Here is a 25,879-nt window from a genome sequence, read left to right as displayed (position 1 = left end):
TTAGTTAAATCCTGTCTGTATTTTTTTTTTTCTCTTCTTTGAGTGCTTCCTACCTGTTTGTAATTCTTTCATGTGCCTCACCCCTGCTGGTCAGCTGATGTTCATCTGGGTCAATGAGACATGTATATAAGTACTGCACTAGGTCTATGACCGTGGTCTGTGTGCGTGCCTCTGGATAAGTGCCTCATAAGTGTCAGAAATATACCAGAAATGAAATGTAATTCTATGGCCTAACTCTCCATGGTCCCCATTCATCTCTGATTCTGACAATCCATCTGTCTCATTCACAGGTATGACCGTCCAGTTGTTCTATGCATCTGAATTTCCTGCTTTGACCTTAATCTCCTCACCTGCATAGACATTTAAAGTCCCTTTGCTTTTGGTATGCTAACCTGCTGTTTTACTGTTGTATAATTAGTTAAATCCTGTCTGTATTTTTTTTTTCTCTTCTTTGAGTGCTTCCTACCTGTTTGTAATTCTTTCATGTGCCTCACCCCTGCTGGTCAGCTGATGTTCATCTGGGTCAATGAGACATGTATATAAGTACTGCACTAGGTCTATGACCGTGGTCTGTGTGCGTGCCTCTGGATAAGTGCCTCATAAGTGTCAGAAATATACCAGAAATGAAATGTAATTCTATGGCCTAACTCTCCATGGTCCCCATTCATCTCTGATTCTGACAATCCATCTGTCTCATTCACAGGTATGACCGTCCAGTTGTTCTATGCATCTGAATTTCCTGCTTTGACCTTAATCTCCTCACCTGCATAGACATTTAAAGTCCCTTTGCTTTTGGTATGCTAACCTGCTGTTTTACTGTTGTATAATTAGTTAAATCCTGTCTGTATTTTTTTTTTTCTCTTCTTTGAGTGCTTCCTACCTGTTTGTAATTCTTTCATGTGCCTCACCCCTGCTGGTCAGCTGATGTTCATCTGGGTCAATGAGACATGTATATAAGTACTGCACTAGGTCTATGACCGTGGTCTGTGTGCGTGCCTCTGGATAAGTGCCTCATAAGTGTCAGAAATATACCAGAAATGAAATGTAATTCTATGGCCTAACTCTCCATGGTCCCCATTCATCTCTGATTCTGACAATCCATCTGCCTCATTCACAGGTATGACCGTCCAGTTGTTCTATGCATCTGAATTTCCTGCTTTGACCTTAATCTCCTCACCTGCATAGACATTTAAAGTCCCTTTGCTTTTGGTATGCTAACCTGCTGTTTTACTGTTGTATAATTAGTTAAATCCTGTCTGTATTTTTTTTTTTCTCTTCTTTGAGTGCTTCCTACCTGTTTGTAATTCTTTCATGTGCCTCACCCCTGCTGGTCAGCTGATGTTCATCTGGGTCAATGAGACATGTATATAAGTACTGCACTAGGTCTATGACCGTGGTCTGTGTGCGTGCCTCTGGATAAGTGCCTCATAAGTGTCAGAAATATACCAGAAATGAAATGTAATTCTATGGCCTAACTCTCCATGGTCCCCATTCATCTCTGATTCTGACAATCCATCTGTCTCATTCACAGGTATGACCGTCCAGTTGTTCTATGCATCTGAATTTCCTGCTTTGACCTTAATCTCCTCACCTGCATAGACATTTAAAGTCCCTTTGCTTTTGGTATGCTAACCTGCTGTTTTACTGTTGTATAATTAGTTAAATCCTGTCTGTATTTTTTTTTTTCTCTTCTTTGAGTGCTTCCTACCTGTTTGTAATTCTTTCATGTGCCTCACCCCTGCTGGTCAGCTGATGTTCATCTGGGTCAATGAGACATGTATATAAGTACTGCACTAGGTCTATGACCGTGGTCTGTGTGCGTGCCTCTGGATAAGTGCCTCATAAGTGTCAGAAATATACCAGAAATGAAATGTAATTCTATGGCCTAACTCTCCATAGTCCCCATTCATCTCTGATTCTGACAATCCATCTGTCTCATTCACAGGTATGACCGTCCAGTTGTTCTATGCATCTGAATTTCCTGCTTTGACCTTAATCTCCTCACCTGCATAGACATTTAAAGTCCCTTTGCTTTTGGTATGCTAACCTGCTGTTTTACTGTTGTATAATTAGTTAAATCCTGTCTGTATTTTTTTTTTTCTCTTCTTTGAGTGCTTCCTACCTGTTTGTAATTCTTTCATGTGCCTCACCCCTGCTGGTCAGCTGATGTTCATCTGGGTCAATGAGACATGTATATAAGTACTGCACTAGGTCTATGACCGTGGTCTGTGTGCGTGCCTCTGGATAAGTGCCTCATAAGTGTCAGAAATATACCAGAAATGAAATGTAATTCTATGGCCTAACTCTCCATGGTCCCCATTCATCTCTGATTCTGACAATCCATCTGTCTCATTCACAGGTATGACCGTCCAGTTGTTCTATGCATCTGAATTTCCTGCTTTGACCTTAATCTCCTCACCTGCATAGACATTTAAAGTCCCTTTGCTTTTGGTATGCTAACCTGCTGTTTTACTGTTGTATAATTAGTTAAATCCTGTCTGTATTTTTTTTTTTCTCTTCTTTGAGTGCTTCCTACCTGTTTGTAATTCTTTCATGTGCCTCACCCCTGCTGGTCAGCTGATGTTCATCTGGGTCAATGAGACATGTATATAAGTACTGCACTAGGTCTATGACCGTGGTCTGTGTGCGTGCCTCTGGATAAGTGCCTCATAAGTGTCAGAAATATACCAGAAATGAAATGTAATTCTATGGCCTAACTCTCCATGGTCCCCATTCATCTCTGATTCTGACAATCCATCTGTCTCATTCACAGGTATGACCGTCCAGTTGTTCTATGCATCTGAATTTCCTGCTTTGACCTTAATCTCCTCACCTGCATAGACATTTAAAGTCCCTTTGCTTTTGGTATGACCGTCCAGTTGTTCTATGCATCTGAATTTCCTGCTTTGACCTTAATCTCCTCACCTGCATAGACATTTAAAGTCCCTTTGCTTTTGGTATGACCGTCCAGTTGTTCTATGCATCTGAATTTCCTGCTTTGACCTTAATGTCCTCACCTGCATAGACATTTAAAGTCCCTTTGCTTTTGGTATGACCGTCCAGTTGTTCTATGCATCTGAATTTCCTGCTTTGACCTTAATCTCCTCACCTGCATAGACATTTAAAGTCCCTTTGCTTTTGGTATGCTAACCTGCTGTTTTACTGTTGTATAATTAGTTAAATCCTGTCTGTATTTTTTTTTTCTCTTCTTTGAGTGCTTCCTACCTGTTTGTAATTCTTTCATGTGCCTCACCCCTGCTGGTCAGCTGATGTTCATCTGGGTCAATGAGACATGTATATAAGTACTGCACTAGGTCTATGACCGTGGTCTGTGTGCGTGCCTCTGGATAAGTGCCTCATAAGTGTCAGAAATATACCAGAAATGAAATGTAATTCTATGGCCTAACTCTCCATGGTCCCCATTCATCTCTGATTCTGACAATCCATCTGTCTCATTCACAGGTATGACCGTCCAGTTGTTCTATGCATCTGAATTTCCTGCTTTGACCTTAATCTCCTCACCTGCATAGACATTTAAAGTCCCTTTGCTTTTGGTATGCTAACCTGCTGTTTTACTGTTGTATAATTAGTTAAATCCTGTCTGTATTTTTTTTTTTCTCTTCTTTGAGTGCTTCCTACCTGTTTGTAATTCTTTCATGTGCCTCACCCCTGCTGGTCAGCTGATGTTCATCTGGGTCAATGAGACATGTATATAAGTACTGCACTAGGTCTATGACCGTGGTCTGTGTGCGTGCCTCTGGATAAGTGCCTCATAAGTGTCAGAAATATACCAGAAATGAAATGTAATTCTATGGCCTAACTCTCCATGGTCCCCATTCATCTCTGATTCTGACAATCCATCTGTCTCATTCACAGGTATGACCGTCCAGTTGTTCTATGCATCTGAATTTCCTGCTTTGACCTTAATCTCCTCACCTGCATAGACATTTAAAGTCCCTTTGCTTTTGGTATGCTAACCTGCTGTTTTACTGTTGTATAATTAGTTAAATCCTGTCTGTATTTTTTTTTTCTCTTCTTTGAGTGCTTCCTACCTGTTTGTAATTCTTTCATGTGCCTCACCCCTGCTGGTCAGCTGATGTTCATCTGGGTCAATGAGACATGTATATAAGTACTGCACTAGGTCTATGACCGTGGTCTGTGTGCGTGCCTCTGGATAAGTGCCTCATAAGTGTCAGAAATATACCAGAAATGAAATGTAATTCTATGGCCTAACTCTCCATGGTCCCCATTCATCTCTGATTCTGACAATCCATCTGTCTCATTCACAGGTATGACCGTCCAGTTGTTCTATGCATCTGAATTTCCTGCTTTGACCTTAATCTCCTCACCTGCATAGACATTTAAAGTCCCTTTGCTTTTGGTATGCTAACCTGCTGTTTTACTGTTGTATAATTAGTTAAATCCTGTCTGTATTTTTTTTTTTCTCTTCTTTGAGTGCTTCCTACCTGTTTGTAATTCTTTCATGTGCCTCACCCCTGCTGGTCAGCTGATGTTCATCTGGGTCAATGAGACATGTATATAAGTACTGCACTAGGTCTATGACCGTGGTCTGTGTGCGTGCCTCTGGATAAGTGCCTCATAAGTGTCAGAAATATACCAGAAATGAAATGTAATTCTATGGCCTAACTCTCCATGGTCCCCATTCATCTCTGATTCTGACAATCCATCTGTCTCATTCACAGGTATGACCGTCCAGTTGTTCTATGCATCTGAATTTCCTGCTTTGACCTTAATCTCCTCACCTGCATAGACATTTAAAGTCCCTTTGCTTTTGGTATGCTAACCTGCTGTTTTACTGTTGTATAATTAGTTAAATCCTGTCTGTATTTTTTTTTTTCTCTTCTTTGAGTGCTTCCTACCTGTTTGTAATTCTTTCATGTGCCTCACCCCTGCTGGTCAGCTGATGTTCATCTGGGTCAATGAGACATGTATATAAGTACTGCACTAGGTCTATGACCGTGGTCTGTGTGCGTGCCTCTGGATAAGTGCCTCATAAGTGTCAGAAATATACCAGAAATGAACCAGACATGACCAGAAGGTAAACTTCAGCTCTTTCTAACCAAGCTTCCCACTGACACAACTTACTTGTTAAATCATATACTTACCACACTACTCCCACCATGTTCACCTATGCCCTCACAGTCTTTGCCCCTCTCCTCCTCACTCTCCTTCGCTATCCCCACACCCCAGCACCCTCTAAGCAAATATTCATCTCCCCGTCCCTCCTGCCTTCTCATCTGTCCTCATCTGCTGACCTATTCCTGAACCTCAGATCGCTCCTAATATCGCGCAGACCATGCCGTCCACTCTCCTTCTCCCACCTGCTCTCCCTTTCTCTACTCCTTCTCACTGCTGGTGACATAGCCCCCAATCCTGGCCCCCCATGGATGGTACACCCCTCTTTATCACCCACCCACCACTCTCCACATAATAATAACTACCGCAATCTATCCAACATAAAAACTATTCCCCTCTCACCGACTCCGCCGCCCCCTCTCTCAGGAGCGCTCTGGAATGCCCGTTCAGTGTGTAATAAACTGCACATCATTCATGATCTCTTTACCTCCAGCAATCTATCCTTTCTGGGCATCACCGAAACATGGCTGACACCATCCAACTCTGCCTCCCCAGCTGCACTATGCTACGGTGGCCTGCACTTCTCCCACACTCCTCGCCCTGGCAATAGACAAGGTGGAGGAGTGGGCCTCCTTCTTTCTAACAACTGCAGCTTTAATCCAATCCCACCTCTACCCTCCCTCGACCTGCCTTCCTTTGAAGTGCACTCTGTCCGAATCTATTCTCCCTCCAACCTCCAAGTGGCTGTCATATACAGACCCCCGGGCGCCACCACTGCCTTCCTCGACCACTTTTCTGCCTGGCTTCTACACTTTCTTTCTGCTGACATTCCCACCATCATCATGGGTGACTTCAACATCCCCACTGACACTCGCCAACAAGCTGCTTCCAAACTCCTCTCCCTTGCTTCGTCGTTTGGCTTAACTCAGTGGTCCACCTCTGCCACCCACAAAGATGGACACACACTAGACCTTATCTTCACTCGCCTCTGTCCCCTTTCCGACTTCACAACTTCCCCCCTCCCCCTATCTGACCACCATCTTCTGACCTTTTCAGCCCTGTCCTCCTCACCTACCCCCCCTGTCCAGCACCTAGCACATCCCCGCAGAAACCTTGCACACCTCAACATGCACACCCTCGCCGACTCTATCCTCCCACTGTCCTCCATATCGTCCCTCCACGACACAGACAGCGCCACCACTTTCTACAACACCACCCTCACATCAGCTATTGATTCAGTCGCTCCCCTTGTGCATGGCAGAGTGAGACGAATCAATAGACAGCCCTGGCACAACAGCCTCACTAAAAAACTTCGGCAAAGGTCTAGGGCTGCAGAGCGGCGGTGGAAGAAAACGCACTCCCAGGAAGACTTCACCACATTCAAAAATGCAATTCACACATTTCGCTCAGTCCTCACCTCCGCTAAACACGATTACTTCAGAAACCTCATATCCTCTCTAACACACAACCCCAAACAGTTATTCAACACTTTCAACTCCCTCCTTCGCCCACCACTGCCCCTCCAACCTCCCTCATTTCTGCAGAAGACTTTGCCACCTATTTCCAAGAAAAAATCGACCTAATAAGGCAAGTCTTCTCTGCTCAGCCACCACAACCCCTTCATGTAGCTGACCACTGCCCCTCTCCCATAAACTTCCTCCCCACCATCACCGAAGGAGAGCTTGCACGTCTTCTCTCAAAAGCGCACCTCACCACCTGCGCACTTGACCCCATGCCATCCCACCTCCTTCCCAACCTCACCACCATCCTTACTCCAGCCTTAACCCACCTCTTCAACCTATCTTTAACGACTGGAACCTTCCCCTCTGCCTTTAAACATGCAACAGTCACACCTATCCTAAAGAAACCTTCCCTCGATCCAACCTCTACTACCAGCTATCGCCCCATATCACTACTCCCACTTGCCTCAAAACTCCTGGAACAGCATGTCCATGCTGAACTTTCCTCCCACCTCTCCTCTAACGCTCTCTTTGACAACCTACAGTCCGGCTTCCGTCCACATCACTCTACCGAAACTGCCCTGACTAAAATCACAAATGACTTGCTTACTGCCAAAGCGAACAAACACTTCTCTATACTCCTACTCCTAGACCTGTCCTCAGCCTTCGATACCGTTGACCACTCCCTCCTATTACAGACCCTCTCTTCCCTTGGTGTCAGAGATCTTGCCCTCTCTTGGATCTCTTCATACCTCTCAAATCGCACTTTCAGTGTCTCCCACTCTCACACAACCTCTTCATCCCACCATCTCTCTGTTGGCGTCCCTCAAGGCTCTGTCCTAGGACCCCTACTTTTCTCTATCTACACATTTGGCCTAGGACAACTCATAAAGTCCCATGGCTTCCAATACCACCTATATGCCGACGACACCCAGATCTACCTCTCTGGCCCAGATGCCACATCTCTGCTGTCCAGAATCCCGAAATGTCTATCTGCTATATCCTCCTTCTTCTCCTCTCGCTTCCTAAAGCTCAATGTGGCCAAAACTGAACTAATCATCTTTCCTCCGTCTCACCTACACTCTCCACCTGATCTATCTATTACAATAAATAACACCACGCTCTCGCCAGTACCCAAAGTTCGCTGCCTCGGAGTGACCTTTGACTCTGCCTTATCCTTCATACCACACATCCAGTCCCTCACCACCTCCTGCCGTCTTCAACTCAAAAATATTTCCAGAATCCGCCCTTTCCTCAATTTGCAATCTACTAAAATGCTAGTGCATGCCCTCATAATCTCCCGCCTCGACTACTGTAACATCCTCCTCTGTGGCCTCCCTGCCAACACGCTCGCCCCTCTCCAGTCCATCCTTAACTCTGCTGCCCGACTTATCCACCTCTCTCCTCAATACCACCCCGCTTCTCCCCTCTGCATGTCCCTCCACTGGCTTCCAATCTTCCACCGTATCCAATTCAAACTTCTAACACTGACCTACAAAGCTGTGCATAATCTTTCCCCTCCGTACATCTCCGAACTACTCCCCCACTACACTCCAACACGTCACCTCCGGTCCTCCCAAGATCTCCTCCTCTCCTCCTCTCTCATTCGCTCCTCACGCAACCGACTCCAAGACTTCTCCCGAGCATCCCCAGTCTCCTGGAACTCGCTGCCTCAACACGTCAGACTATCCCCTACCCTTGCAAACTTCAAACGGAACCTGAAAACTCATCTGTTCAGAAATGCCTACAATCTACAATGAACTCGCTGCCGCCCGACCACCGTGCGGAGCTGCCGCCCGACCACCGTGCGGAGCTGCCGCCCGACCACCGTGCGGAGCCGCCGCCTGACCTACACCCCACCTTTTGTCTCCTCCCCATAATCCTATAGAATGTAAGCCCGCAAGGGTAGGGCCCTCTTCCCTCTGTACTAGTCTGTCTACTGTAACTTGTATACGTATTTTGTATGTAACCCCCTTCTCATGTACAGCACCATGGAATTAATGGTGCTCTATAAATAAATAATAATAATAATAATAATCCTTGTATATATGTCCCTCATCCTGGTATGTGCCCACATCCAGGTACCGTATATGCCACCATCCAGGTATATGCCCACATCCTGATATGTGCCCCAATCCTGCTATATACCCCCATCCTGATAAATACCCCAATCCTGCTATATACCTCCAATCCTGCTATATACCCCCATCCGGGTATATGGCCTGTATCCGTATCCTGTGGCATACAAAAAATAAACATTTATTCTCACCTTTCTTCGCTCCACGCAACATTGCTCATTTTCCTGTCTGTGCCAGCATCAGTGCTGCTGACCTGTGTGGAGCTGTGCGCACAGCGATGACATCATCGCTGTGCGCACAGCTCTCCACACATATCAGCGGCCAGGTGGACAGGAGGTCATCGCTATGCTGCAGGGAATAGTGACCGGTGAGTATACTTATTCACTGCCCCCCGCGCTGATGATGATACGCGGGGGGCAGTGAATATAGCCACACATGATCACTCCAGGCTGTAGTTGCCAGGGATGATCACGTGGGCTGGTTGTTTAGTATGAGTGCACCCGCCGAGATGATGGGCATCGGGATGCAGTGCATGTGAAAAGAGATAATGAGCGGGCCCACGTGGTCACGGTAGGCGCTGCTACAGCCTACTCTTGCCTCTGATGACCCGCTCCACCACCATCATCGCAACCCCCTTCATCGCAGCCATCGGACTATAAGACGCACCCCCCACTTTCCCCCAAAATATTTTGGGGAAAAAAGGGCGTCTTATAGTCCGAAAAATACGGTAATAACATATGTGGTATGCAGCTCTATAAAAAAAAAATGAAAATTAGTTTTATTCAAAATCTCACCCCCTATAATTGTTACACATAATAATCTGTAATATAATTTCAAAACGCATTCCTTTTTGTTATGTTTAAAAGGTGGCTCAACGTCAGCCCTTGAACGCTTAATAGCTGTTAAAATTGGATTTGGGCAGTTTTAATATAGAGCAGCAATAAGGGCCCTACCATTTCTTGAAACTCTCTACAATATACTTATTTCATCTGTAAATAATTATTTAAAATAAAATAATTTCAACAAGCTTTAAATTAAAGGGAACTTGTCACCAGATTTGGCGACTACTGTATAAGCTCCGGCCACCACCAGTGACCTCTTATATTAAAGTATTCTAACGTGGTGTACGTAAGAGCCCAGGTCGCTGTGTAGAACGTAAAAATGACTTAATAATACTCACCTGATGGGCGGTGAGGTGCAGACTGGTCGGATGGATGTCTCAGTTCTCCAGGTCTGGCGCCTTCTCTTTCGGCCATCTTTGTCCTCCTTCTTCTGAAGCCTGGGTGCATGACGTGTCCTAAGCTGGCATTGAGGTCCCGCACAGGTGCACTACAATACTTTGATCTGCCCTGCTCAGGGCAGATCAAAGTGCACCTGTGCAGGACCTCCGTGTCGACGTGTGTGCATGAAGAATGAGGACAAAAATGACCAAAAGAGGAGGCACCATATCCGGAGAATAGAGACTCCCATCTGACTGGTCTGCACCGCACCGCCGGTTAGGCGAGTATTATAAAGTGATTTTTACGTTGTACACATATATAGCATGTTAGAATGCTGTATACAGTCATATGAAAAAGTTTGGGCACCCCTAATAATGTTAACCTTTTTTCTTTATAACAATTTGGGTTTTTGCAACAGCTATTTCAGTTTCATATATCTAATAACTGATGGACTGAGTGATATTTTTGGATTGAAATCAGGTTTATTGTACTAACAGAAAATATGCAATCCACATTTAAACAAAATTTGACCGGTGCAAAAGTATGGGCACCTCAACATAAAAGGGACATTAATATTTTGTAGATCCTCCTTTTGCAAAAATAACAGCCTCTAGTCGCTTCCTGTAGCTTTTAATGAGTTCCTGGATCCTGGATGAAGGTATATTTGACCATTCCTGTTTACAAAACAATTCCAGTTCAGTTAAGTTTGATGGTCGCCGAGCATGGACAGCACGCTTCAAATCATCCAAACAGATGTTCAATGATATTCAGGTCTGGGGACTGGGATGGCCATTCCAGAACATTGTAATTGTTCCTCTGCATGAATGCCTGAGTAGATTTGGAGTGGTGTTTTGGATCATTGTCTTGCTGAAATATCCATCCCCTGCGTAACTTCAACTTCGTCACTGATTCTTGCACATTATTGTCAAGAATCTGCTGATACTGAGTTAAATCCTTGCGACCCTCAAATTTAACAAGATTCCCGGTGCCGGCATTGGCCACACAGCCCCAAAGCATGATGGAACCTCCACCAAATTTTACTGTGGGTAGCAAGTGCTTTTCTTGGAATTCCGCGTTTTTTTGCCTCCATGCATAACGCCTTTTTGTATGACCAAACAACTCAATCTTTGTTTCATCAGTACACAGGATCTTCTTCCAAAATGTAACTGGCTTATCCAAATGTGCTTTTGCATACCTCAGGCGACTGTTTGTGGCGTGCTTGCAGAAACGGCTTCTTTCGCATCACTCTCCCATACAGCTTCTCCTTGTGCAAAGTGCGCTGTATTGTTGACCGATGCACATTGACACCATCTGCAGCAAGATGAAGCTGCAGGTCTTTGGAGGTGGTCTGTGGATTGTCCTTGACTGTTCTCACCATTCTTCTTCTCTGCTTTTCTGATATTTTTCTTGGCCTGACACTTCTGGCCTTAACAAGAACTTTACCTGTGTTCTTCCATTGCCTTACTATGTTCCTCACAGTGGAAACTGACAGTTTAAATCTCTGAGACAACTTTTGTATCCTTCCCCTGAACAACTATGTTGAATAATCTTTGTTTTCAGATCATTTGAGAGCTGTTTTGAGGAGCCCATGATGCCACTCTTCATAGGAGATTTAAATAGGAGAACAACTTGCAAGTGGCCACCTTAAATACCTTTTCTCATGATTGGATACACCTGCCTATGAAGTTCAAAGCTCAATGAGGTTACAAAACCAATTTAGTGCTTCAGTAAGTCAGTAAAAAGTAGTTAGGAGTGTTCAAATGAAGAAATTGATAAGGGTGCCCATACTTTTGCACCGGTAAAATTTTGTTTAAATGCGAATTGCACATTTTCTGTTAGTACAATAAACCTCATTTCAATCCAGAAATATTACTGAGTCCATCAGTTATTAGATATATGAAACTAAAATAGCTGTTGCAAAAACCCAAATTGTTATAAAGAAAAAAGGTTAACATTAATAGGGGTGCTCAAACTTTTTCATATGACTGTATAAGAGCCCACTGTTGGTGGCCACAACGTATATTTGCCAAGTCTGGTGACAGGTTCCCTTTAACCTCTTTACGACCAAGGACATACTGGTACGACTAGAAATCAACTAGCATCAACTTTAATGAAATGTGGCTTAATGTTTGCTATTTAGACCTCCCACTTTTAGTCACTGTTGTCAGAAATAATGGTGTCTTCAAATTACAGTGTTAGAGGAATGTGGTTAATTGGAGTGATGGTGGGTAGTATTACCGGTTGTAATCTGTCGACAAATCAGCAGGTGTTGACCAGGCTTTATATCCTGCACTGTTCAGAATTCTAATCAACATGTATCAGTGCTACCGTCGCAGCCAACAAAGTACTTTGGTTCTGGGATAAAAACGAGAGCCCCAGTTGATTCCTACTTAATTTTGATTTGGTTACCCAAATGAAGATTGCATTTCCCATAGCAAGCAGAGCATCAGTATATTACTCTTGCTCTTGAATCTTATCTGTTTTACATTAATTAGTGTCATAGAAATACTGTGTCGTGAGTCACACTTCAGTTTCAAGGAATTCTATGTCATACAGTTCTGTCTTATACACTTGCCCCTGCTTGTGATAGGTTTCTCCCTGTCGTTTTTTGCAAGTAGGAGGCAGGGGAGACAGATTTAAGCAGTATCATATAAGAATACACAGGACATGCAGTGTTCACAGTAATAGGGTATATATAGACTTACAATGTAAGTCAGTGGAGGTTTATAACTCTCCTGACTCACACTGATAATCATGTATGACCTACAATGCCACTGCTTTCTTGTTTGAAAGCAATCTTACCAGTTTGTTTTTTTTTATACCCCATCTTAAAGCAGCATAATGTAGTGTCAGTGATCTTGATTACAGCATTGTGTCACTTACTGGGCTGCCTGCTATCGTTTTGATACAATCAGTGAGTTTTCTGCTGCAGATGTAGCAGTTATTTGAATGCTGAGCTCTGTATAAACCCGTCCCCAACACTGATTCAGCAGCCTAGTAAGTTATACATAACTGGAATCAGGGTCTCTCTCAACATTATGCTGCTCTCATAAAAGGTGGCAAAACCCTGGTGACAGATTCTCTTTTAAGGCAGAAATTAAATGTCTCTATGAGAGCAGAGAAACAAGGAAGGTGAAGCTGAGTGGAAAGGGGCGGAATATGAGATTTGCCAAGTGGAATTTTATATGTGATGATGTCGATATCACATGAACTTCACAGGAAACCAAAGACCATCATTCTGTCATCCAGCCTACACAGGAGAACAAGCACAGGTCAGGTAGTCAATCATATGACACAGCTGCCTAGAATGAAAGTTTTAAAATATATAGATGCAATTTACACACTCAGGATTTTGCTGAGTTGGTATTATATGATATATAATAATTATTATTATATATTTCCTACTCGTCTGTAAGAAAGAATAAGTGGTTATAGAAGGTTCTCCTGGGTTACTGAAATGTCAGCTTATTTTTAAATTTTTATTGTTCAGTCCATTGGATAGTTAATATTAAGACTGTCCAAGTTTGTTTCTTTCGCCATAATCCCAGTGTTATACTTCTACAAAGATTAAAAAAAATGATGAAAACTGTAAAGGCAGGACAATATTTTTTTTCATCAAATGCATACATTACACCAAACTTAACAACTATCTGTGCCATACTCCATACTTTTATCATTAGTGGTCACATATTCCTAATACCATAGAATATCCACACTACTCAGAAGTAGTGAACTATGGAATATATAACATAATCTTTGGTAATTTCTTATTTTCAAAATACATGAAATATCAGTTAAACATAGTGATCACCGATGTAGACACCACCCTGACTCAGGAGTTTATTGTTTGTCATTTTAACATAGTAAAAGGTGTTGTCCACTACTTTTACACTATCGTTAGGATAGGTCATCAAAGTCTGATCGACTGGAGTCTGACACTCGGCCCCCACACCAATCAGCTGTTCTAGGTGCCAGCGGCAGCAGCAGGCAAGCAGGAATGTTTCATTCTGGAGCTGCCCCCTCAACTGGTAATGGCTGTGGCCGGATACTGCACGTCTGCCTCCTATTAAGATAGATAGGAGGTGGATGTGCCACTATTAGAAGGTGGAGCCGTTCCGGAACTAAGCATTCCTGGCTGCCTGCTGCCACCGGTATGTAGAACAGCTGATCAGTGGAGGTGTCGGGTGTCAGACCCCAGCTGATCAAATGCTGATGACCTATCCTAAGAATAGGCCATGAATGTAAAAGTAGTTGACAACCTCTTTAAATTGCACATTTACTACAAGTAGCAAGCTATGACGTATGAATGCAGGAAAAAAAAATATTGCCAGTGTAACGAGGCACTGAAATAAATTAATTATTGGTCTGTGAAATCAACTTTCTAAAAAATATTAAATCTTGCCATTTTTGTTTGCAGGTTCATCTCTGTGAAGCAGAGGGGGTAGAGGCCTTTCTAGACAAAGATTTGATTTTGGATACAAATATTGGTCAGCCCACTCTTGTGGCTGTGAAAATGCTCAGAGCAGATGCCAACAAAAATGCCAGGTCTGTATGTCAGTTTTAGATTAGCTAAGTACCCATATATAAGAACTGGAAATACATTTCTGTATATTCCTCCTATGTTTAGAGTGATAAAGGAAAATGTCACCAGGCTTATGGTGCCCTATTTAAGGGACTGTGAAGTAGAGGAAAACACCCCTGATTATAGTAATGTGTCACTAAGGGTGGCTTTACACGCTGCGACATCGCTAGCCGATGCTAGCGATGGCGAGCATGATAGCACCCACCCCTATCATTATGCCGATATGTGAAGATCGCTGCCATAGCGAACATTATCGCTACGGCAGCATCACACGTACTTACCTGCTCAGCGACGTCACTGGCCGGCGATCCGCTTCCTTTCTAAGGGGGGCGGTTCGCTCGGCGTCACAGCTACATCACTAAGCGGCCGTCCAATCAAAGCGGAGGGGCGGAGATGAGCAGGACGAACATCCCGCCCACCTTCTTCCTTCCTCATTACTGGCGTGTGACAGGTAAGGAGAGGTTCCTCATTCCTGCGGCATCACACATTGCTACGTGTGATGCCGCAGGGACGAGGATCAACTTTGCCCAAGCGACAGCAGCAATAATTGGGAGCGGACCCCCATGTCAACGAGGAGCGATTTTGGACATTTTTGCAATGATCCAAAATCGCTCCTAGGAGACACACACAACAAGATCACTACAGCGGCTGGATGTGCGTCACAAAATCCGTGACCCCAATGAGATCGCTGCAGCAAACTTGTAGCGTGTAAAGCCCACTTTACTCTGCTTTTTCCAAACAACAACAGTCTGCATGAGGATCATATTACTGTGAGCAGCCTGCATGGCTGAAATATGCTATCATGGCCTGCAGCTTCTCCAGACGTGCCTCCCATTGGGCATATCTGGTACATCATTGGTCAATAATTGCAAAAGAAGCTGCCAACAGGGCATTTTGATGATTACATGCACAATAACCTCATTGATAGCAGCCAATACATCTAAGTGTGTGTACTTCTGCAAATGGTGCTGATACTTGATACTGAATGAATCAAGATAATTTGAAAATTTAGCTTCCATGTTTTCATTATTTGCATATCATTAACCTGTCTATAAATCCTGTGCTCTCCATAATTCCACGACTTTTCTTTCTTGGTTGTGAAATTTCAATGATGAGGAATATTTATGAAACCTTGCAGCCTACATTGCCAGCTTTAATATGTCAAAGATCTACAGCAAATTAACAACCCCATACATCCCTGTAATATCAGGGTCTGTATCCATATTTTATGCTGCAGCCTGGGTAGCATGTGCTTAGTGACAGATTTCTTTTATTAACATTTCCCATAATATGAGTATACCCCTACAGAAAATTTCATTCTGTGGAAATTGGAATTCATTCTAAATATTTTTCAATATAGCTTTCTTAGACTTTGATCCACTTTAAAGCTGAAAATTATTTTTTTTTGTTTGCATGAAAGAAAATAAGTAATACTACCTTTGTGCAAGCAGAAATAGTGCAGTGTAAAACAATATAAAAAATACTTACTCCACTGAGACGAAAGTTGAAATTTATTTATAAGCAAATTAGGTTTAATAGTGCACTGGTGGGTGTATCATTATACTTGCAGTCTTTATGGTGGGTGTATCATACTTGTAGACTTTATGGTGGGTGTATCATTGTACTTGCAGTCTTTATGGTGGATGTATCATTATATTTGCAGTCTTTATGGTGGGAGTATCATTATACTTGCAGTCTTTATGATGAGTGTATCATTGTACTTGCAGTCTTTATGGTGGGCGTATCATTATACTTGCAGTCTTTATGGTGGATGTATCTGTTGGTATATGCAACAGACGAGGACTGTGTGAAGGAGGACTTTATGCTGATCTAACAGTAGATGGCGATGTTGTGTAAAGTTTCCTTACTCACTGTATTGTAAAAATTCTTTTGTTTCTTCCTGGTTTTGGTTTCTCTTCTTGATGCAATGCTGTATGACTGTGCATATCATTACTTCATGTTCTCTAAGAAGTAAAGAGCTTGTTATCCCATGTAATCTGCTCTGTGAGCGTTTTTCTACACCTAGGAAGCTAGAAGCTGTTCAACAGGTTATGGGCCTAGGTACCCCAAGATCCCAAGAATCCCAGGCACCAAAGATCAGAGACACCCACGATCCCAGACACCCAGGACACCAGAAAACTCAGCAAGACCCTGGTGAATGCAGAAGAATTCTTCAGAACAATTCTTTCTAAACAAGTAGGACAAGTTAAAGATAATGAATAGCACAGATCTAAAACTCACAGTAGCTAAGATGAATAATGAGAACTATCAGTTATGGAAGTTCAAAGTGGAGATGTTATTGTCTAAAGATGATTTATGGGAAGTAATCACTACAGATAGACCCAATGATAATAATCAGACATAGGATAAGAAAAATAGACAAGGAAAAGCTACTATCAGCCTATTAGTGGAAGATTATCAATTAATCCATATAAGGAACAAGGATACAGCACAGGGAATGTGGGAAACATTAAGAAAGCTTCATGAAAGACCCAGCTTAATTCACAAGTTATTTCTGCTAAGAAAGCTTTACAGCATGAGCCTGAGCCTGAGTGCAGACAATGACATGCAAAAGCATATATTCTTTATGATGGAAGTGATATCACAGCTGAGAGCAATTGGTGAAGATATTAAGGATAGCCACATAGCAGCAATATTATTGTGCAGTTTACAGGATTCATACACTGCTTTAATAAATGCACTAGATACAAGACCTGAAGTAGACATCACATTAGAGTTTGTGAAGACCAGACTCATAGATGAATATCAAAAAAGGAAAGAGCAAAGAAATGATTCTACTGAAAAAGATGGTGGAAATGCTTTTAAAGCTACAGAATCAAAGAGACCCTATAATAAAGAGACAAGAGATTGTTTCAGATGTAAGAAAAAGGGACATTTAAAGAATGACTGTACTATATGGAAAGCAGAACAACAGAAATTACACCATAAAGAAAATACACAGAAGGTGAAAAACACAATGTCTGATTTCATGTGTAAATCATTGGAATGGCACATTTAATGTAACTGATAAGAAATCATTATCAGGTTGGTTTATTGACTCAGGAGCAAGCAAAATAACTGTGGAAGGTATTGGACAAGGAATGCTAAACTGTTCTAATAAGTTTGGGCATGATTCAAAAATACTTGTACAGGATGTGTTATATGTTCCAGGATTAGAAGGAGGATTGTTATCTGTAAAATGTCTAACAGCTAAAGGATTTACTGTAAAATTCAAAGATGATGAATGTACAATCCTAGCAGGAAATAAGATAATAAGCAAAATCAAGGCAGATGAACAATTATATCATCTAGACACATTAAAGGAACAGATGAAGTTGTGTACACATGATCGCAAGAATTGTATTCACATGTGGCATAGACGTCTAGGACACAGACATCCTAAAAGTATAATGGAGCTACAAAAGAAAAATATTACCAAAGGATCTATCAATATCTGATTGCTCAATTACCGTAAGATGTGAATGTTGTATAAAAGCTACAAGAATATCTATACCTAAAGAAAGTGAGATGAAAAGCACAAAACCACTTGATTTGGTGCATACTAATGTATGTGGACCCATGAAAGTGACTACATCAGGAGGCAATAGATATATAGTGACTTTTATAGATGACTACTCAAGATACACAGTCACATACTTGATCCAGAACAAAAGTGAAGTTTTCAATAAATTAGTAGACAACATGACAAAATCGAGTAAAAAGGTTCAGAGGAAGCCAATTGTCATTAGAAGTGATAATGGAGGTGAATTCACAGGACATGAAATAGAAAACTACTTAAGACAAAATGGTATAGAGCATCCAAAGACTGTTCCATACACACCTGAACAAAATGGTGTAGCAGAAAGGAAAAACAGAACTCTGACTGAAATGATAAGATGTATGCTAACAGATTCCAAACTACCAGAGAAATATTGGGGTGAAGCAGCAATGACAGCCACTTACCTACAAAACCGACTTTTTTCTAGAAAACTGAAAAAAAACCGATATGAACTGTGACAGGGTAAGAATCCTAGTGTGAATCATTTAAGAGTTTTTGGATCTAAAGTTTTTGTATTTATTCCAACAGAAAAACGTTCCAAACTTCAAAACAGATCTACAGAAGGAATATTTGTTGGATACAGTGAAAATTGTAAAGGATACAGAATCCTAGATCCCAAAATAGACAGTGTTATGGTGAGTAACAGTGTGACATTGATTGAGGATCTAAATGAAGACACTATGATTTCACTAGAAACAAAAAATGAGAAAAACAGCACTGATATAACTGAAAGAACATCTGATGAAAAAGAAGTTGAAATTGATGAAAAACAGAATACTGAAAATGAAGAGATACAACTACAAACAGACACAGAACCAAGACGTTCAATATGAGAAAACAAAGGAAAACCACCAATACGTCTTTTATACAAGGCAAGTACAAGCAAAATTTATGAACCTACCTCTTGGGAAGACATATCTTGATTCCTGAAGAAGAAGCTAATAAATGGATAAAGGCAACAGAAATAAAATCCATGCATAACTCAAATATATGGACACTGACAGAAATAACCAGAAGGAACAAAAGCTATAGGATGTAAATGGTTTTTTAAAGTAAAATACCAAACAGATGCCAAAGCTGAACGATACCGAGCAAGACTCGTAGCTAAAGGTTATTCTCAAAAATATGGCGAAGACTATACTGTGTGCAGAATTATTAGGCAAATGAGTTTTGATCACATGATACTTTGTCCTACTCCAAGCTGTATAGGCTTGAGAGCCAACTACCAATTAAGTAAATCAGGTGATGTGCGTCTCTGTAATGAGGAGGGGTGTGGTGTAATGACATCAATACCCTATATAAGGTGGGCGTAATTATTAGGCAACTTCCTTTCCTTTGGCAAAATGGGTCAGAAGAGCGATTTGACGTGCTCTGAAAAGTCCAAAATTGTGAGATGTCTTGCAGAGGGATACAGCAGTCTTGAAATTGCCAAACATTTGAAGCGTGATCACCGAACAATCAAGCGTTTCATAACAAATAGCTAACAGGGTCGCAAGAAGCATGTTGGGCAAAAAAGGCGCAAAATAACTGCCCATGAATTGAGGAAAATCAAGCGTGAAGCTGCCAAGTTGCCATTTGCCACCAGTTTGGCCATATTTCAGAGCTGCAACATAACTGGAGTATCAAAAAGTGCAAGGTGTGCCATACTCAGGGACATGGCCAAGGTAAGGAAGGCTGAAAAACGACCACCTTTGAACAAGAAACATAAGATAAAATGTCAAAACTGGGCCAAGAAATATCTTAAGAATTGATTTTTCAAAGGTTTTATGGACTGATGAAATTAGAGTGACTCTTGATGTGCCAGATGGATGGGCCAGAGGCTAGATCAGTAAAGGGCAGAGAGCTCCACTCTGACTCAGAAGTCATCAAGGTGGAGGTGGGGTACTGGTATGGGCTGGTATCATCAAGGATGAACTTGTGGGACCTTTTCAGGTTGAGGATGGAGTGAAGCTCAACTCCCAGACCTACTACCAGTTTCTAGAAAACATCTTCTTTAAGCAGTGGTACAGGAAGAAGTCGGTATCATTCAAGAAAATTATGATTTTATGCAGGACAATGCTCCATCTCATGCATCTAACTACTCCACAGCGTGGCTGACCAGTTAAGGTCTAAAAGATGAAAAAATCATGACATGGCCCCTTTGTTCACCTGATCTGAACCCCATAGAGAACCTGTGGTACCTCATAAAATGTGAGATCTACAGGGAGGGAAAACAGTACACCTCTCAGAACAGTGTCTGGGTGACTGTGGTGGCTGCTGCATGCAATGTTGATCGTAAAAAGATCAAGCAACTGACAGAATCTATGGATGACAAAACAATCACTGATTTCGGGGAGACCAGCCAGAGAAAAAACTGCTGACAGCAAGCGAAGGAGCTCAACACAGTGAAATCCTAGGTGCATTGCCCCCTGGAAAGTATGCAAATCAAAAGGTCCATGGATCCTCTGTTAGGCTGGTTTCACACATCCGGCTTTTCGCCAGTTTGCCAGATTCGGTGCACGCCAGTACAGTGTATACAGTACAATGGCAGTGCCGCAACTTCCGGGTAACAGGCTCCGGTCACATGACAGCATGTGACCGGCGCTTCTCACGCTGCCATTGTACTGTATTCACTGTACTGGCGTGCGGCGAATCCGGCAATCTGGCGAAAAGCCGGATATGTGAAACTAGCCATAGGAGTCTCGACACGGAAAATAGCCAGATATCCCTCCGAGAAAGACCTTGGCTAGGTTCTTCCCGGAGGGATATGTAGCTATTTTCCATGTCGAGACTCCTAACAGAGGCTCCAGGGACCTTTTAGAATCTATGGATGGTAGGCTGTTGAGTGTCATCATAAAGAAAGGTGGCTATATTGGTCACTAATTTGTTTGGGTTTTGTTTTTGCATGTCACAAATGTTTATTTCTAAATTTTGTGCAGTTATATTGGTGTACCTGGTGAAAATAAACAAGTGAGGTGGGAATATATTTGGTATTTATTAAGTTGCTTAATAATTCTGCACAGTAATAGTTACCTGCAAAAACAGATATCCTCCTAAGATAGCCAAATCTAAAAAACCCCCACTCCAATGTCCAAAAATATTAAGCTTTGATATTTAAGAGTCTTTTGAGATGATTGAGAACATAGTTGTTGATCAAAAATAAAAAAAATCCTCTAAAATACAACTTGCCTAATAATTCTGCATATGGTGTATGATGAAACATTTGTTCCAGTTGTCAAACATACTACAATAAGAACTTTGTTTGCAGTTGCAGCAATGAAACAAATGGAGTTGAAGCATCTGGATGTAAAGACAGCATTTTTGAATGGAGATTTAACAGAAAATATTAACATGGAACAACCTCCAGGATTCATAGATAAAAGTAACCCGAACATGGTTTGTAAACTACAGAAAAGTATATACGGTTTAAAACAAGCTGCTAAAACGTGGAATGATAAAATCACAGAAGTGCTAACAGAGGAAACATTTCAAAGAAGCAAAGCTGATCCTTGCCTATACACAAAAAGACTGATGGACAGATAGATCTATGTACTCATATATGTTGATGATATTTTAGTTTGTTTTGAAAAAGAAAGGGACAAAGAGGACATACTAAGAATTCTGAATCAACATTTCGAGATCAAAGACTTGGCAAATGTGAAGTATCATTTCTTGAGGGATCACCAGGAATAAGGAATCCTGAAATTATAATATTGTCCAACAGAAGATATGACAGCATATATTTTCACACAGGCATTGAATACTGAAGGATATCAGAGACTAATGAAGAAATTAGGCTTAACTGAATAAGTCCTTACTGTTGAGAAAGGGTGTTGGTATATGCAACAGATGAGAACTTCTTTATATGTGTGAAGGAGGACTTTATGCTGATCTAACAGCAGATAGCGATGTTGTGTAAAGTTTCCTTACTCACTGTATTGTAAAAAGTCTTTTGTTTCTTCCTGGTTTTCTTTTCTCTTCCTGATGCAATGCTGTATGACTATCTATAGTAAAAAGTTCACTGCACTCTCCAGGAATTTTCATGCAAAATTGTGAAATTATTAAAGTGGACAGATGGTGGATATTTAGAAGGCAAGGGGATTAGCGACAACAAAACGTTTCGACCTGTATGGTCTTTATCAGAGAATATCGCTGAAAATAAAATAAAATCATAGATACAGTCATATGAAAATGTTTGGGCACCCCTATTAATGTTAACCTTTTTTCTTTATACCAATTTTGTTTTTTGCAACAGCTATTTCAGTTTCATATATCTAATTACTGATGGACTCAGTAATATTTCTGGATTGAAATGAGGTTTATTGTACTAACAGAAAATGTGCAATCTGCATTTAAACAAAATTTTACCGGTGCAAAAGTATGGGCACCCTTATCAATTTCTTGATTTGAATACTCCTAACTACTTTTTACTGACTTACTGAAGCACTAAATTGGTTTTCTAACCTCATTGAGCTTTGAACTTCATAGGCAGGTGTATCCAATCATGAGAAAAGGTATTTAAGGTGGACACTTGCAAGTTCTTGTATTTGAATCTCCTATGATGAGTGGCATCATGGGCTCCTCCGCCAAGAAAAATATCAGAAAGGCAGAGAAGAAGAATGGTGAGAACAGTCAAGGACAATCCACAGACCACCTCCAAAGACTGTACACCGGGCAACAATACAGCGCACTTTGCACAAGGAGAAGCTGTATGGGAGAGTGATGCGAAAGAAGCCGTTTCTGCAAGCACGCCACAATCAGTCGCCTGAGGTATGCAAAAGCACATTTGGACAAGCCAGTTACATTTTGGAAGAAGGTCCTGTGGACTGATGAAACAAAGATTGAGTTGTTTGGTCATACAAAAAGGCATTATGCATGGAGGCAAAAAAACACAGCATTCCAAGAAAAGCACTTGCTACCCATAGTAAAATTTGGTGGTGGTTCCATCATGCTTTGGGGCTGTGTGGCCAATGTCGGCACCGGGAATCTTGTTAAAGTTGAGGGTCACATGGATTCAACTCAGTGTCAGCAGATTCTTGACAATAATGTGCAAGAAGAATCATTGACAAAGTTGAAGTTACGCAGGGGATGGATATTTCAGCAAGACAATGATCCAACACACCGCTCCAAATCTACTCAGGCATTCATGCAGAGGAACAATTACAATGTTCTGGAATGGCCATCCCAGTCCCCAGACCTGAATATCATTGAAAATCTGTGGTTTGATTTGAAGCGTGCTGTCCATGCTCGGCGACCATCAAACTTAACTGGAATTATTTTGTAAACAGGAATGGTCAAATATACCTTCATCCAGGATCCAGGAACTCATTAAAAGCTACAGGAAGCAACTAGAGGCTATTATTTTTGCAAAAGGAGGCTCTACAAAATATTAATGTCAATTTTATGTTGAGGTGCCCATACTCTTGCACCAGTCAAATTTTGTTAAAATGCAGATTGCACATTTTCTGTTAGTACAATAAACCTCATTACAATCCAGAAATATTACTCAGTCCATCAGTTATTAGATATATGAAACTGAAATAGCTGTTGCAAAAACCCAAATTGTTATAAAGAAAAAAGGTTAACATTACTAGGGGTGCCCAAACTTTTTCATATGACTAAGTATTCATGGACACCTTGTAAAGCATAAATTGCAAAAATATACACAAAATTTACATATATACATATATACAAATCTAGAACTATACAGATCAATTTCTATATACAGTAATACGTTAATGTCGTAAAAGGCATCCTGACAGGGTAACTTGTGAGGCTATCCAGTAATCAAAGAAAATATGCTGTGTATATAAATTGCTATTGTGTCAAGAGAAGGCAGACTATTACCTTAGTTGAATGTGGTTAGGGCGCTCCCACGCCTGTGTCCGAGCTGATCTGTCAGAGTGTATAGCTGCTAGGCTGTCCCAGGTTTAAATAGCCCGCTCATATGATGGGAGGGAGGAAGCGTGGCAAAGCGGTCACTTGATGAGGTATCGTCACATAGGTAACGTGACCATAGTTGGCACCACGTCTTGAAGCGAGGGGATGGGCTAGGTGGTCACATGGGTCAACAAAAGCACATGGAGCTCGCAGTTGCGCATTGGAGCGCAGGAGGGAGTAAAAGCGGTAAGGCTGCTAGCGCTTGCGTACTAGAGTGTGATTTGGAGCTGTGTACTAGGTATTAGGGGAAAGCCAGGGTGGCCCATGCGTGATGGAAAAAGCAACATACTTAGAATTTTTTTTAGGTATGATCCACAGCATATATCGGTGTGTGTAAAGAAAATCACATTGTGTTGGTTGCAATCTTTCTGGTGGGCGTATCATTATACTTGCAATCTTTATGGTGGCTGTATCATTATACTTGCAGTCTTTATGGTGGGTGTATCATTGTACTTGTAGTCTTTATGGTGGGCATATCATTATACTTGCAATCTTTATGGTGGCTGTATCATTATACTTGCAGTCTTTATGGTGGCTGTATCATTATACTTACTGTCTTTCTGATGGGCGTATCATTATACTTACTGTTTTTATGATGGATGTATTATTCTAGTTGCAATCTTTCTGGTGGGTGTATCATTGTACTTGCAGTCTTTATGGTGGGTATATCATTATACTTGCAGTCTTTATGGTGGGAGCATCATTGTACTTGCAGTCTTTATGGTGGATGTATCATTATACTTGCAGTCTTTCTGGTGGGTGTATCATTATTATACTTACAGTCTTTATGATGGAGGTATTATTGTACTTGCAGTCTTTATGGTGGATGTATCATTATTAGTGATGAGCGAGTATGCTTGTTACTACTCGGTACTCGCACGAGTATCACTGTACTCGGGCTACTCGGCGGGGACCGAGTAATCTCGCGATACTCGTGCTGTACTCGTGGTCTTCATCCCTGCATGTTGGCGCTCCTTTGAGAGCCAGCCCTCATGCAGGGATTGGCTGGCAGACCACTGCAATGCCACAGCCCTGTTAGTTGTGGAATTGCAGTAATTGGCCGGCCTGCACAGCGTGACCGAGCCTTTATACCGGCGGGCGCGCTGTGCTCTGTACACAGCCATCTCATATTCCCTGCTTTCCACGCCCACAGGCGCCTATGATTGTTTTCAGTGAGACACGCCCCCACGCTGAGTGACAGGTGTCTCACTGCACACAATCACAGCAGCCGGTGGGCGTGTCTATACTGTGCAGTAAAATAAATAAATAAATAAAAAACCCAGCGTGCGGTCCCCCCAATTTTAATACCAGCCAGATAAAGCCATACGGCTGAAGCCTGGTATTCACAGGATGGGGAGCTCCACGTTATGGGGAGCCCCCCAGCCTAACAATATCAGTCAGCAGCAGCCGCCCAGAATTGCCGCATCCATTAGGTGCGACAGTTCTGGGACTGTACCCGGCTCTTCCCGATTTGCCCTGGTGCGTTGGCAAATCGGGGTAATAAGGAGTTATTGGCAACCCATAGCTGCCAATAAGTCCTAGATTAATCATGTCAGGCGTCTCCACGAGATACCCTCCATGATTAATCTGTAAGTTAAAGAAAATAAACACACACACCCGAAAAAATCCTTTATTTGAAATAAAAGACAAAAAAACCACCCTCTTTTACCACTTTATTAAAATCCCCAAATACCCCTCCAGGTCCGACGTAATCCAGAGGTCCCGCAACACATCCAGCTCTGCTACATGAAGCTGACAGGAGCGGCAGTAGAACGCCGCTCCTGTGAGCTCCACGCAGCAGCTGAAGTGAATGGCGCTGTCAGCGGGGACGTCACTGAGGTAATGCCGGTGTGTGTGTGCGGTGATGATGGGTGCGGTAGTGTCGGGATGTGTGCAGGAATGATGAGGGCTGTAGTGTCGGGCTGTGTGCGGGGCTGTGTGCGGGGATGTCGGGCTGTGTGCGG

The 25,879-nt window shown here is 42.1% G+C and overlaps 1 protein-coding gene across 1 annotated transcript in view; it reads left to right on the top strand.

Moving 5' to 3' along the window:
* Positions 1-25,879, top strand: part of DDR2 (discoidin domain receptor tyrosine kinase 2) — a 798,230-nt gene that overhangs the window by 639,540 nt on the left and 132,811 nt on the right. Inside the window, exon 14 of the mRNA XM_075321981.1 lies at positions 14,273-14,400. Coding sequence (XP_075178096.1) covers positions 14,273-14,400 — 128 coding nt within the window. The remainder of the gene's footprint in view (positions 1-14,272; positions 14,401-25,879) is intronic.

Source organism: Anomaloglossus baeobatrachus, chromosome 8 (genome assembly GCF_048569485.1).
Source record: "Anomaloglossus baeobatrachus isolate aAnoBae1 chromosome 8, aAnoBae1.hap1, whole genome shotgun sequence".
Lineage (NCBI taxonomy): Eukaryota > Metazoa > Chordata > Amphibia > Anura > Aromobatidae > Anomaloglossus > Anomaloglossus baeobatrachus.
The sequence above is the reverse complement of the archived record's forward strand: the minus strand, read 5'-3'. Positions and strand labels throughout refer to the sequence as shown.